The 13,124-nt window shown below is 56.2% G+C and overlaps 1 protein-coding gene across 1 annotated transcript in view; it reads left to right on the top strand.

Moving 5' to 3' along the window:
* Positions 1 to 13,124, top strand: part of CDH23 (cadherin related 23) — a 204,863-nt gene that overhangs the window by 184,773 nt on the left and 6,966 nt on the right. The window contains 17 exon segments of the mRNA XM_059477689.1: positions 574 to 795; positions 866 to 985; positions 2,787 to 2,967; positions 3,808 to 3,941; positions 4,152 to 4,361; positions 5,024 to 5,131; positions 5,496 to 5,598; positions 6,432 to 6,557; positions 6,640 to 6,843; positions 7,059 to 7,517; positions 8,301 to 8,417; positions 8,989 to 9,213; positions 9,297 to 9,466; positions 10,468 to 10,605; positions 10,761 to 10,880; positions 11,297 to 11,474; positions 12,104 to 12,315. Coding sequence (XP_059333672.1) covers positions 574 to 795; positions 866 to 985; positions 2,787 to 2,967; positions 3,808 to 3,941; positions 4,152 to 4,361; positions 5,024 to 5,131; positions 5,496 to 5,598; positions 6,432 to 6,557; positions 6,640 to 6,843; positions 7,059 to 7,517; positions 8,301 to 8,417; positions 8,989 to 9,213; positions 9,297 to 9,466; positions 10,468 to 10,605; positions 10,761 to 10,880; positions 11,297 to 11,474; positions 12,104 to 12,315 — 3,027 coding nt within the window.

Genomic DNA, 13,124 nt, shown 5'->3' with positions numbered 1-13,124 from the left:
TAAGAATAGAATAGGAAGGAATGATAACAAAGGCTCTGGCTTGGACTCTCTGTCCGAGCCAGCTGACTGTGATTGGCCATTAATTAGAAACACCCAACACGGGCCAATCATAGATGCACCTGTTGCATTCCACAGCAGCAGATAATCAATGTTTACATTTTTTGTTCCTGAGGCCTCCCAGCTTCTCAGGAGGAAAAATCCTAAGGAAAGGATTTTTCATAAAAGATGTCTACGACAGGGACCATGGGCGGTGAGTCCAGTGGTCCCAGATGCTCAGTTTTGTTCCTCCCCTGAGCCGTGGCAGCATCATCTCTGGGATTTGTGTCCCACAGAGCACTTTGCTTGGGAATGAGCGTGTGATTTAATCTCTGATTTAATCTCTGATTTATCTCTGTACACAGCCATCACCTGCAAGTGCATCTGAAGACACGGCTCATTTCACTTGGAGCCCTGAATGCTTTTTGTGTCTCTTGGCAGCGTTGAGCCATTGTTGGTCACTGACCTTGACAGATCCAGCCTTGACTGCCCAGCAAATGCCTCCACTGTGCTTACCACGATGTCCCTGTCCCACAGGCCACCACCACGGTGTACGTCACCATCCTGGACGAGAACGACAACGCTCCCGCCTTCCGGCAGCAGCTCTACGAGGTGACCCTGGACGAGGGCCCCTCCAGCCTCAACGCCAGCCTGGTCACCGTGCAGGCCCTGGACCAGGACGAGGGACCCAACGGCACGGTGGCCTACGCCATCACCGAGGGCAACATCTTGGGTACCTTCCACATCGACAACGCCACGGTCAGTGCGGCCGCCGGCCCCGCTGCGCGCGGGTCCCCGTGCCTGTCCCTTCACCGCCCTGTCCTTGCAGGGGGAGATCCGCACGGTCAAGGAGCTGGACTACGAGATCAGCCACGGGCGCTACACCCTGGTGGTCACCGCCACCGACCAGTGCCCCATCGTCTCGCGCCGGCTGACGTCCACAGCCACGGTGAGGAGCTGGCGGGGGGCTTGCGACACCCTGGCCTCGCTGGGGTCAGGGAGTTCCCACTTGGAGAGCAGTTTCACATCTCCTTCCCAGTGGTCACCGGTTGCTTCAGCCAGATGTGGCCGGTTTGCCCAGTTGCTGTTGCCTTGCTCTCCCTCAAGGGTGTTTCAAAACAGGGTCATGCACAAGAGGTGTTTCTGGGTTTATTAACCCGGTTATTTGGTCCTGCAAGGACACAAAGAAACTCCTGGAGCTCCTCCTCCTATGTTTTCTTGAAATGTCCTCTTGGTCCTTGAAGGGACAGCAGGAAGTGAAGCATTGCTATAACATTAATTTCAGCTTCATCTTTATCTCTTCTTGCTATTTATGTGCTTTGAAAATTCCCTTTTCCCTTGTAAGGAGGTTATTTAAAGCCTCTAGTCATTTTTATGTTGCTTTTCTCTGTAGCTCTATTTTCCCTGGGCCATGGTGACCTGAACTCAGTGCACTGCTCAAAGACTGGGGAGGGCAGGCGAGCAGCTCCAAAGCAAATATTTTGCAGGAATAGAGTGCACCGATTGTTTTTGTGACCAAAACCAAAATTTGACAAATTCTACAGCATGCCCAGATTGATTTGGTGGTCAGCAGGTGGCAGGGATGGGTTAAACCTTCTGTCTTGATTGCCATGGACCGTTGTACCTCACCCTGATATTGAGCCACAGGTTTTGTAATCCCCCAAGAGGAGATAAATTCTTGTGTGTGAAGGGAAAAAAAAAAGAAAAACTAAAGGGGAGGTACCGGTGTAGGAAATTTCTATGGATAAAATCTGTCCACACAAGCCTGGCAGTGGGAGTCCATGCTTGGACAAAGGGAAAGCCTTCAGATTTGGGCATCTGATGGTGCTGGGGATGGCTTCCTGGCCCGGGACAGAGCCAGGGTTTAACTGCAGGCAGCGAAGGCACAGCAGCCATGCACTGCAGGCGAGGGCAGATCTTCCCCTGCACTTGGCTCAAGCAGAGACACAAACTTGGAAACCCCTTCAGCAACAAGCACCAAAGCCAGGAAGGATGGAAACACCCTCCCTCCACTGCTCCAGGAGTTTGTGCCAGCAGTGTATGAAAACACAGCTTTTAGGAGGAGGTTTAGGGATTATTTGAGGTCCCCAGTGATGGGACCCTGATAAGGCATGACAGTGTTTGTTTTCTCCACTGCTAGGAAACGGAGAAGAATCTTGGATGTACTCTCTATAAACATTAGATTTAATCAGCAACAAATGCCCATCTGGTGGGTTTCACTGTTCTTCAACCAGGAGGTCAGAAAACTCCTCATTTCCAGTGCCTTTCTCATAACCACCTGTTGCCACCAGTGGTGGTGGCTTTGTTGGGACAAGGATGCAACCGGTCAGTTTTTTAAAGTTTGCCCAGCATTAGGAATTAAGTATTTGTTGGAGGCAGAGGAGTGAGCCAGTGTGCAGCTGGCCGCAGAGATCATGTGTCTCCAGACTCATCTCTGTGGTTTTGTCCTCCTTGGACGTTGATGTGGGGGACACTGGGCTTTTGGGTTGAGTTCCCCCATGGTGTGTGGCCCAGAGGTTTGGCAGTGTGCAGCTGGAGTCCTGCAGTGTGCATGTAGGGCGGGCACGATCAGGAATAACCGAGTTTGACTCTCTGAGCGGTGAGCTGGATGTCTGGTGAGCCCAGAAAACCAGAAATACAGGAGGTGTTGTGCCTTCCACAGCTTCCCACGCTCGTGGCCAGCAGGGTGCTCTTCCCTTCCCCTCCACCCTCTCCTCTCACAACCCTCGTGCCTCTGCCCGTGGCCGCAGGTGCTGGTGAACCTCAATGACATCAACGACAACTGTCCCACCTTCCCGCGGCCCTACGAGGGGCCCTTCGATGTCACCGAGGGCCAGCCCGGCCCTCGTGTCTGGACTTTCCTGGCCCACGACGGCGACTCGGGGCCCAGTGGACAAGTGGAATACAGCATCATCGCCGGGGACCCCCTGGGTGAGTGGGGACACACGCACGGGGTGTCCCCTGTCCCCCTGGCTGCCCCACGGAGGAGCCTGGCTCGCAGGAGCGCGGGGAGGAAGCGCTTCAGAAACGCCATCCTCCCTCCCAGCTCGGCCTGTCGACACCAGGAAATCCTGTTTGAGCAACAGGAAACTTAACCTGTTCGTGCCCGGGCAGGGGGTGCCTGGGGCTGGTGGAGGGAAGGGGGAAAACTGCTGAGCAATAAAGGCAAAAAGAAGTTAAAAAGGCCAAAAGAAAAGTGCAAAAACTGAGCCTTGTCCCCAAGTCCCTGTGGGGTTTGCAGGGTGTTGGGGGACTGAGTTGCTCTCCAGCACTCACAGCTCCACCAGCACCATGGTGCAGATGGCAGAGGAGCTGGGGGCATCCCTAACCATGGAGACATCTGGATGTCCCTTGCTGAAGGGAGTGGTGACTGCTCCAGAGAATCTGGAAGGCAGAGTCTGGAAGCCCAAAGCTTTTCCACAACAAGCAGGACAAGGCCTTTGGCTCATGGAGGGTCAGTGCTGTGGAAGTCCAGTGCTGGGATGGCCCACCCTGCTCTGGCCATCCCAGGGCACAGAGGGGCTGTTGGCATCTTCAGAAAGGCCCAGGAAATGGGGACAGGCTCCTCTTGTTTGGCCATTCACCCCATCCCCTGCTCCTGGTGCTACCTGGGGCGCACCCCGCACAGTCCCCAGCTGTCAATCCTCCTGTACCTGCAGTAACGGGGCGTGGGCTTGTCCCCAAACCTGCCGTGATGCCCCAGCTCCCAGACAAGCCCCTCCTTGGGGAGACAAAGCCCGGTGAGAGCCAGGGCCCCGCTGTCTCCGGCAGGGGAATTTGTCATCTCGCCGGTGGAAGGAGAGCTGCGGGTGCGGAAGGACGCCGAGCTGGACCGCGAGAACATCCCCTTCTACAACCTCACCATCGCCGCCCGCGACCGGGGCGTGCCTCCCCTCAGCTCCACCGTGAGTCCCCACGCTGGCACGGGGGGCTCTGAGCTGTCCCCATGCTTAGATCCTTCCCTTTTGGTCTCTGGCTTCATTCTCCTCCCCTCCACCTCCTTCTTCATGTCCAGAGGCCTCTCCATCCTGGGCCTCGTGCCTGGGGAGTGCAAGAAAAGGATGGGAGGCCTGGAGAGGCGTGCCACATGCCTGCCCTGCTTCTCTCCCTGGCAGATGGTGGTGGGTGTCCGTGTGCTGGACATCAACGACAACGACCCCGTGCTGCTGAACCTGCCCATGAACATCACGCTGAGCGAGAGCGCCGCCGTCTCCAGCTTCGTCACCCGCGTGCTCGCCCACGACGCCGACCAGGGCCCCAACGCGCTGCTGACCTTCGACATAACAGCAGGGAACACGGAGAATGCCTTCTACATCAACAGCACCGTATGGCCCGGGAGGGGATGGGATGCTGGGATGAGGGGGTGGGGTGCTGGGATGGGGGGGTGGGATACTGGGATAATGGGGGTGGGAACCCAGCTGTGCAGTCTGGCATCCTTGTTCTGGCAGGAAATGCCCTAGGGGAAGCATTCCTTGCATCCCACTGGTGTTTTCTCCCTTGTTAGAGTGGCATTGTGGTGTTTTGTCCCTTGTTTTCCCCGGCAGAGTGGCATTGTTGTGTTTTCTCCCTTGTTAGAATGGCATTGTGGTGTTTTCTCCCTTATTTTCCCCAGCAGAGTGGCATTGTGGCGTTTTCTCCTTTGTTTCCCCAGTAGAGTGGCATTGTGGTGTTTTTTCCCTTGTTTTCCCTGGCAGTGTGGCATTGTTTGGTTTCCTCCCTTGTTTTCCCTGGCAGAGTGGCATTGTGGTGCTTTCTCCCTTGTTTTCCCCACTAAAGTGACATTTTGTGGTGTTTTGTCCCTTGTTTTCCCTGGTAGAGTGGCATTATGGTGTTTTCCCCACTAAAATGGCATTGTGGTGTTTTCTCCCTCGTTTCTCCCGGCAGAGTGGCATTGTGGTGCCACTAAAGTGACATTGTGGTGCTTTCTCCCTTGTTTTCCCCACTAAAGTGGCATTTTGTGGTGTTTTCTCCCTCGTTTCCCCGGCAGAGTGGCGTTGTGTACGTGAACCGCCCGCTGGACAGGGAGCGGGTGGCCGAGTACAGGCTGACGGTGACGGTGAAGGACAACCCCGAGAACATCCGCAATGCCAGGCGGGTAATTACGGACACTGCCGGGGCCTCCAGCGGGGCAGGGGGGGAAAATGGCCAAAACCAAGCACTGCCTTTACCCACGGTGTTTCTGATAGCAGCCCCATCGCCAGAGAGCGTCTGGGGATCACAGGGAGGGGGCTACAACCCCGTTCCCGGCAGGGAACAGGAGCAGTAGGATCTAGGGCGAGTCCAAAGTCATTTGTTGACTCCATGCAACAGCAGATGTCATGGAAGGTGGGACAGTGTTGGGCTGGAGAGCTGGACAACCACAATGATAGTGGAGAATCCTTTGACTGCCCCAGAGGGGGAAGGTGGGCTCAAGGAAAGGACACTATGGTCATCGCCCTCTTGTCCCAACTTTCCTTTAGGATTTCGACCTGCTGGTCATTTCCATAGCGGATGAGAACGACAACCGCCCCCTCTTCACCCAGAGCTCCTACCAGGCTGAGGTGATGGAGAACTCGCCCCCTGGTAGGTCTCTCTTCACTCCCTTATGTGGCTCCTGGAGACTCCCTTCAGGACTGGATGAGGGGAGATGTCTCCTTGCTGTGGTGGAGGAGAAAGGATGATGGGCAGGGCAGGGCTGCAGCTAACTGGGACAGGGATGCTGAGTTTGAGGAGCTTGTGCCTTGATGAGCCTTGAGGAGACCACAGCTTTGGTTCATGCTGCATGTGGAAACCCTTCCTGGCACAAAATGGGCACCATTTGGGATTTGCTCAGCTGCAGCAGGTGCCCGTGGGATGAGCAGAGCCCTGGGGGCAGACTTGAGGGACATCTGCCCTATGCCCTGAAGAGGATGGGCTGCCATCTCTCCATCAGCTGGAACTGCCTTGCTCCAGGGGTTAGAGATTTTTAAAGAGCTCAGCCTGTCCAGATGGACGTTTCCCAGACAAAGAGCTAGAAACACTATTCTTACTATTTTGTGTTGCCTTCCTGCCATTTAAATTGCTCCCTGCTCCAAGACTTCAGGTATCCTGTCCCACCCTTGAGAAACATCTCAAGCAAAGGGTTTGGGTGCCTCCAGGTGACACTCTTGGTGGTAGGGCGCTGCTGCCGCCCCTCTGATGGATGTGTCTGTCTGTTTGCTTTTAGCTGGATGTCCCACCACCTCTCCTGGGCCTCACGAGTCGGTCTGCAAGGCTGCAGCAGCCACCCCCCAGTGCCTCACACCCCTTGAGGCCCGGCTCTGTCACCTCCTCCATCCATTCATTGCTGTCCCTCATGTGTCACCGGGGTGGGAGGGGGACAGGGGGGCCCTCCAGGGGACTGCCACCCTCCCTAATGCTTTTGTCATCTCGTCCAGGGACTCCTGTGACAATGCTCAATGGCCCCATCCTAGCTCTGGATGCTGACCAGGGCAGCAATGCCGTGGTGACCTACGAGCTCCTGAAGGCATCCCCGGACCTCTTTGTTATCAACAACAGGACAGGTGAGGTGGCTCAGCTGGTCTGTCCCCAGGGCCACCAGGTCTCCATGTGGTCTGCCACCAGGCTTTTCCCCTTTTTCTCCAGGTGTGGTTTCGGTGAAGCCTGGTGGTGTGATCGACCGAGAGGCTTTGCTGGACCCTCACCTGGAATTCACACTGATGGCTCGTGATGTGGGGGGGCTGAACAGCACGGCCAGCCTGGCAGTGACCGTCCTGGATGACAATGACAACCGCCCTGTCTTCCAGCCAGCATCCATCACAGTGCGGCTGTTGGAGAACAGCCCTCCAGGTCAGGACTGGATGTCAGGGTGGGAAACGGGGTGACCTGCGTGTCCCCTTGGGACTGTGAAAATCCTGCTCCCAGTGACACCATTGGCCAGGATGGGGTCAAAATCTGGGAACTGAGGCTGCCTATGTCTCTTGATGGTATTTGCCTTGGGACCAAGGGCTTGTTGCCGCTGCCCTCCAACCCTCTCTTGAGAGGGCTGTGTCCCACCTTTCCAGGCTTCTCCATCCTCCAGGTGACAGCCACGGATGCTGACAGTGGCCTCAACCAACAGCTGGACTACCGCATTGAGGGTGGTGGCCAGGACAGGTTCCTGATCGATGCCAGCACGGGGGTGATCCGCGTGGCCAACATCACCATCGACCGCGAGGAGCGCGACGCCTACCGCCTGGTGGTGGTGGCCGTGGACCAGGGCACGCCGCCGCTGTCGGGCACGGCCACCGTCAGCATCCTCATCGACGACGTCAACGACTGCCGGCCCGAGTTCATCAACCCCATCCAGAGCGTCAGCATCCCCGAGTCTGCTCCCCCGGGCACCGTGGTGGCCGAGGTGACGGCCATCGACAGGGACCTGCACCCCCGCCTGGAGTACTACCTGCTGGGCATCGTGGCCCGCGACGACACGGACGCGCTGGTGCCCGACCAGCAGGGAGCCTTCACGGTGGATTTCAGGACAGGTAGGAGAGCGGGAGGGGAGGAGTGGGCAGTGTGGACCCCTCTCCTCGTTTCTGCTTCTACTTCTTCTTCTTCTCTGCCTGGAGGTAGGTGTCCAAGGTACGGGGCGGTGGTGCTCCTCTCCTGCCTCCCCACTGTCTCACCCTTCTCTTTCCTGTCTAACTGACTTAACTTTGCTTTCTTTTCCTGCTCTCAGTTTTGTCTCTGTGTCTGTGCTCATTCCTGTCTCCGTGCCACCATGGTCTCCTCCATCTCACCCATCTCCACCGGCAGAGTTGGCCTCTGTTGTGGGCCGGGGGCTGCTCAGCCTTGGCAGACTGCACCCAAGCCCCCTCCCTGGGGGAGCAAGGGCCACTCCAGGGCAGGTGGTGGGCTCCTTTGGGGAAGGAGGGCCAGGAGCTCCTCACATATCTTTTGGAAGCACAAAGCTGATCCAGACAGAAAAATGACCTTGTTGGAAAAGATACTGGACAAGATTGTGAAAGATGCTGAGCTCAGGTGGATGGGGTTGTGCAGGGGAGCAGCAACAGCTGCTCCCAAACCACTTTTAGATACACAACCAGAACCACCTGAGGCCGTGTGGAACAGACAGGTAGGAAGGACATGGAGAGCAGGGGGAGAACAGTTGTCTCTTCCTGTAGCTCTCGAGTGTTTTCCTAATTCACCCTTTGGAGGGACAGGAGAACAAGCATGGTGCAAGATGCAGCGGTGGGCTGGTACTCACCCCCCTGCCCAGGCAGGGGCACAGGCACAGCCTGAGACATCCATCTTTTTGGGGTTCCCAGGAGCTGTGAAGATCAAAACTCCCCTCAACCGTGAACTAGTGGCCACCTACGAGGTCACCATCTCTGTCCATGACAACGCCAGTGAAGTCATCGACCGCTCGGTCAGCGTGCCCAATGGTAAGGGTGGGCACAGGAACTGGCACAGTCTTCCCAGGCACCAGTGAAGCTTCTGGATAACCAGCAGCTCTCCCACCTTCCTCTCCATCCTGACCAGCAGCATTTCCAGTGGGACCAGTCCCGTCAGGTTCAAGTTCTCCCCTGAGGACTCCTTTAGAGAATGTCCCAGACATCCCAGGGCTGCAGTGGGTGGGGGAAGGACTTTGTGCCCATAATCTTATAATGGGAGGAAAGGACTGTGTGCCCATAACCCTTCCATGGGAGACACTCATCTCTTCATTACCATTCCTATGGTATCTCGCCACCCCACTGTGGGTAAATTCAGGCTCATGTGAGAAGACACAAAGCTCAGGAGCAGGTGTCCCACTGCAGCATAGGAGCACCCATAGCGTGCTCAGGGCATAGTGGCTTTGGGGCGTACTAAATTTTTCTTGATGAACCAGCACCTGCTGGCTTTCCTGGACTTTCACATTTGTGCCTTTACAGCCCTCCTCCAACCCAACCTTCCTTCCCTTCTCTTTCTCATTGGTTCTTCTCTTCTCTCCCCCTGTGGTCTCTGCCATGGCCACAGCCAAGCTGACAGTCAACGTCTTGGACGTCAATGACAACACGCCCCGCTTCCGCCCCTTCGGGGTCACCTACTTCACTGAGCGGATCCTGGAGGGAGCCACGCAGGGCACCACACTCATCTCAATCTCAGCAGTGGACCCAGACAAAGGTGCCAATGGGCAGATCACCTACGAGCTGCTGAACCTCTCTCCGGAAGGTTACGCCTGTCTGGAAGACCCTTCGGCAGGTTGGTGGCCTGGGGACATGGGACTCTGGGGCAGGTGGGTGACCTGGGTCAGGTTTCTCATTCCGGGGTCTGCCATCCTCTAGGGAAGGTTGTGGCCAACAGGACGGTGGACTATGAGGAGGTGCAGTGGCTGAACTTCACCGTCCGTGCCTCCGACAACGGCTCTCCCCGCAGATCCGCTGAGATCCCCGTGTACCTGCAGATTGTGGACATCAATGACAACAACCCTGTTTTCAGCCAACCCTCCTACCAGGTGAGCACTCCTGTCAAACTGGGGGTGTGTTGGGCTGGTGAGGACAGGCACAGAGCTGGGGGTTCTCCAGGGACACCTTCTCTTCCCTCTGCCTGTGCTTGAGCCCTTTGGAGAAAATGGCCAACGCTGGCACGCGCTTTGTGCTTTGTGCCAACACCTTGCTGGGAGTCTGGCTGTGCCCAGTTGTCTTGGTTTGGAAAGACAGGAGTCTGCTGAGGAAGGCAGGAGCCTCCCCTGAAATGGAGAATGTAAACCCTCCCCACCCCTCCCAATTGCTGTAAATTTTAAATTAAGGGGCTCTCAGGCAAAAAATATGGGAGCAGGAAATAACAGTTCTTTAATAGGGAAGGACAAAATATAAAAGGATAAAATAAACAATGCAGTACAGTAGAACAACACTGCCAGAGTCAGAACCCAACCTGACACCCTGTGGGTCAGGGTGTTGGTGGCAGTGCCATTGGAAATGTGGCTCAGCCCTCCTGCAGTGTCAGGGGTGGTTCTGCTGGAGCAGGGGGATCTGTAGAGAAGGATGTATTCTTCCTCTGAAGATCCAGTGGAAGGAGAGGCAGCTACTGATCCTCGGGGGAATCCCGTGGAGAAAGCCATGCTGGTGTCTCAAAACCTCTGGATTATATCTGGGTAGCAATGCTTGGCTCCTCCCTCTGGATTATATCTGGGTAGTAATGCTTGGCTCCTCCCCCTGGGCAGAGCATCTCCCAATGGGATGTTATAGTTCTTATCAGCCATGCAGTGACATTCAATAGTCTGTTATCAGCAATGTCCCCTCCCAGGGACGTGTGAATGTGGTCACTCAAAGAGAGAGATAAGGCAAACTGCCCACTTGACAAAGGTAATCTGCCATACAGATGGTAATGGAAAACATCTTGCATTGCAATCTGGAGCACCAGTGCTGGGTGCCAGCTGTGCCAGCTGTGCCCTCGGTTACTGCCCGCTGCGACAGCAGGGGCTGAGCCAGTCCTGCCTTGCTGCCTCTGTTGCAGAAAGCTGTGTTTGAGGACGTGCCCTTGGGTACGGTCATCCTGAGCGTCACGGCCACCGATGCGGATTCCGGGCAGTTCGCTCTCATCCAGTACAGCCTGAGCGACGGAGAGGGCAAGTTTGGGATAAATCCCAACACGGTAAGGAGCCAACCGAGGCTGGAACAGAGCAGGGGAAGGGAGGGGAGGCTGAAATGGTCCCAGCTTGTGCCTTGCTCCCACACCTCACCTTGTGCCCCTTCTTGAGTACCAGCTCTGCCAGACGAGGTCCACCTGAAGGTCTCTGTGTGCTGCAGGGTGACATCTACATCCTGTCAGCCCTGGACCGGGAAAAGAAGGATCACTACACTCTGACAGCCGTGGCCAGGGACAACCCTGGGGATGTCTCCAGCAACCGTCGGGAGAACTCTGTGCAGGTAGGGCTCTCCTCCTCCTCCCGTCACCCCTTGGGTGCTGGCCACCAGCAAGAAGGTGTTAAAGCCCCACCTTTCCTCCCAGGGGCTGGACTGGGGGGAATTGGGCAGAAGGAAGAGCGGGTGATGCCGGGAGCCGTGGGGTGGATGCTGCAGGGCACTTTGTGCTGCGGGGACAGCACGTCGGCAGGAGGGGCAGGCGAGGGTGACACTATTGTCTGCAGTGCTGTGGCATGAATGGCTGCCCCAGCCACGCCGGCCCCCATTGTTGGAGGCAGGAATTCAGCTGGTGGAGTTAAACAAATAGCAGGAAGGGCACCTCTCTGCAGCAGCAGAGCTGCAGGTCACAGCAGGGCTACGGCCCCAGGGGCTGCCCAGCCTTCCCCAGCCTCACACCAGCCGGCTGTGCTTTGCCAAAGGTGCTGATCACGGTGCTGGACATCAACGACGTCAGGCCCCAGTTCAGCAAGAGCCAGTTCAGCACCAGCGTGTACGAGAATGAGCCGGCAGGGACATCAGTGATCACCATGAGTGCCACCGACCTGGACGAGGGGGACAACGGCGTGGTGACCTACAGCATCGAGGGTCCTGGAGCAGGTGGGTGCTGGGGCAGGGGCTCTTCCCAGGGAGGAGGGTTATGAGGAGGAAGGAGTCATGGGCACCAAGCCCACACCCCATCTCCTGTGGCTGCTTTGGACTCCTGGGAGCGATACTGAAAGTGTGGAGCTTTCTCCATTTCTCTGCAGTTTCCAGTTCTCATCTCATGGTGTGGGATGTTAGGGCTTTGCCTGCCTTTGTCCTACAGCCAGCCTTGGCTTATGCTCTTGTCTTCCTCACCCCAGCAGAACTTTCTGTTAGACCCAGTGTGTCTTGGATCAGACTCACTGCCTGCTTCAGGTGAAGGCTTTGAGGGGCAAAGGGGTGTGGGTGGATAGTGATAGTGCCTGAAATCCAGGATATCTGCACACTGAGAAATTGCAGAAATCAGCCAAAAACTCCACTGTGCCAGCCTGGGCAGGAGTGAAGCACAGACGGGGCTGACCAGGGAGCAGGTCCCAGAGACAAGGATGTGGCAATGGGCTGGCATGCTCTGAAAGCCCTGAGACCACCCATGCCCCTGGCCCGCTGTGGGGGTGCATTCCAGCTGGTTATACCCATTTCCAGTCACAATTTATCTGGTGCAAAGCATCCTGAGCCAGAGGTGTGGGGCTTTTCTCTCTCCCCAGAGGCTTTCAAGATCAATAAGGACTCCGGGCTGGTCACATCCCGGCGGCGCCTGCAGTCCTACGAGAGGTTCAACCTGACTGTGGTGGCCACGGACAAGGGGCATCCCCCTCTCTGGGGCACCACCATGCTGCACATCGAGGTCATCGACATCAACGACAACCGCCCCGTCTTCGTGCGCCCGCCCAACGGCACCATCCTGCACATCAAGGAGGTGAATCCCTTGGGAAGGAGCAGGGTCATGGCATGTTGGGAGTGAGTTCAGGGACTCTCCTGCCCGTAACAGCAAAATCCAAACTCCATCTCCGCTGGGGATGCAACCAGTCCTTGATTTAGGATGTGGCAAGAGGGTTTGGGTCATGGGGGTGGACGTTCCAAAACGTGTGAGCAGGGTGGTGGGGCGGATTTGGGGAACAGAAACCCCAGCAGCACTGGGGATTAGTAAACAGCCGGTGCGTGCAGACCGTGTTTATAAACATGGGCTGGAAATGCTGACACTGGAGATGCTTCTGCTTTCTGGGAAGCCAGGCTTGACTCAGCCAGTCCCCAGTGCGTGTCTCAGCCAGTCCCCAGCCACCAGCCCAGAGGGGATCATGGCTCTGTGTTGCCATCCCCCTGCTGGGTTTCGGGTGGTGGGAGCTTGCTGACCTCCAAACCAAGGGATTTTGGACCAAGGGGGCCTGGAGGGGCAGGGGGAGCAGGGGGTTTGCATGCAGTGCCAAGGCTGAAGGGCTGTTGTGGTGGTGTGAGGTCCCCAGGATGAGGTGAGAGATGAGAATTTGACTCCATGTTCCCAGAAGGCTGATTTATTATGATATGATATGATATGATATTAATGATATACTAAAACTATTCTAAAGAAAGAGAAAGGATACATCAGAAGGCTAAACAAGAATGATAGTGAAAGCTCGTGACTGACTCCTCAGAGTCCGACACAGCTGATGGCGATTGCTCATTAATTAAAAACAATTCACGTGGAACCAATCAAAGATGCACCTGTTAGTAAACGATCTCCACATTCCC

Source organism: Ammospiza nelsoni, chromosome 8 (genome assembly GCF_027579445.1).
Source record: "Ammospiza nelsoni isolate bAmmNel1 chromosome 8, bAmmNel1.pri, whole genome shotgun sequence".
Lineage (NCBI taxonomy): Eukaryota > Metazoa > Chordata > Aves > Passeriformes > Passerellidae > Ammospiza > Ammospiza nelsoni.
Note: the sequence above shows the minus strand (reverse complement) of the source record. Positions and strands in the feature narration are given on the sequence as shown.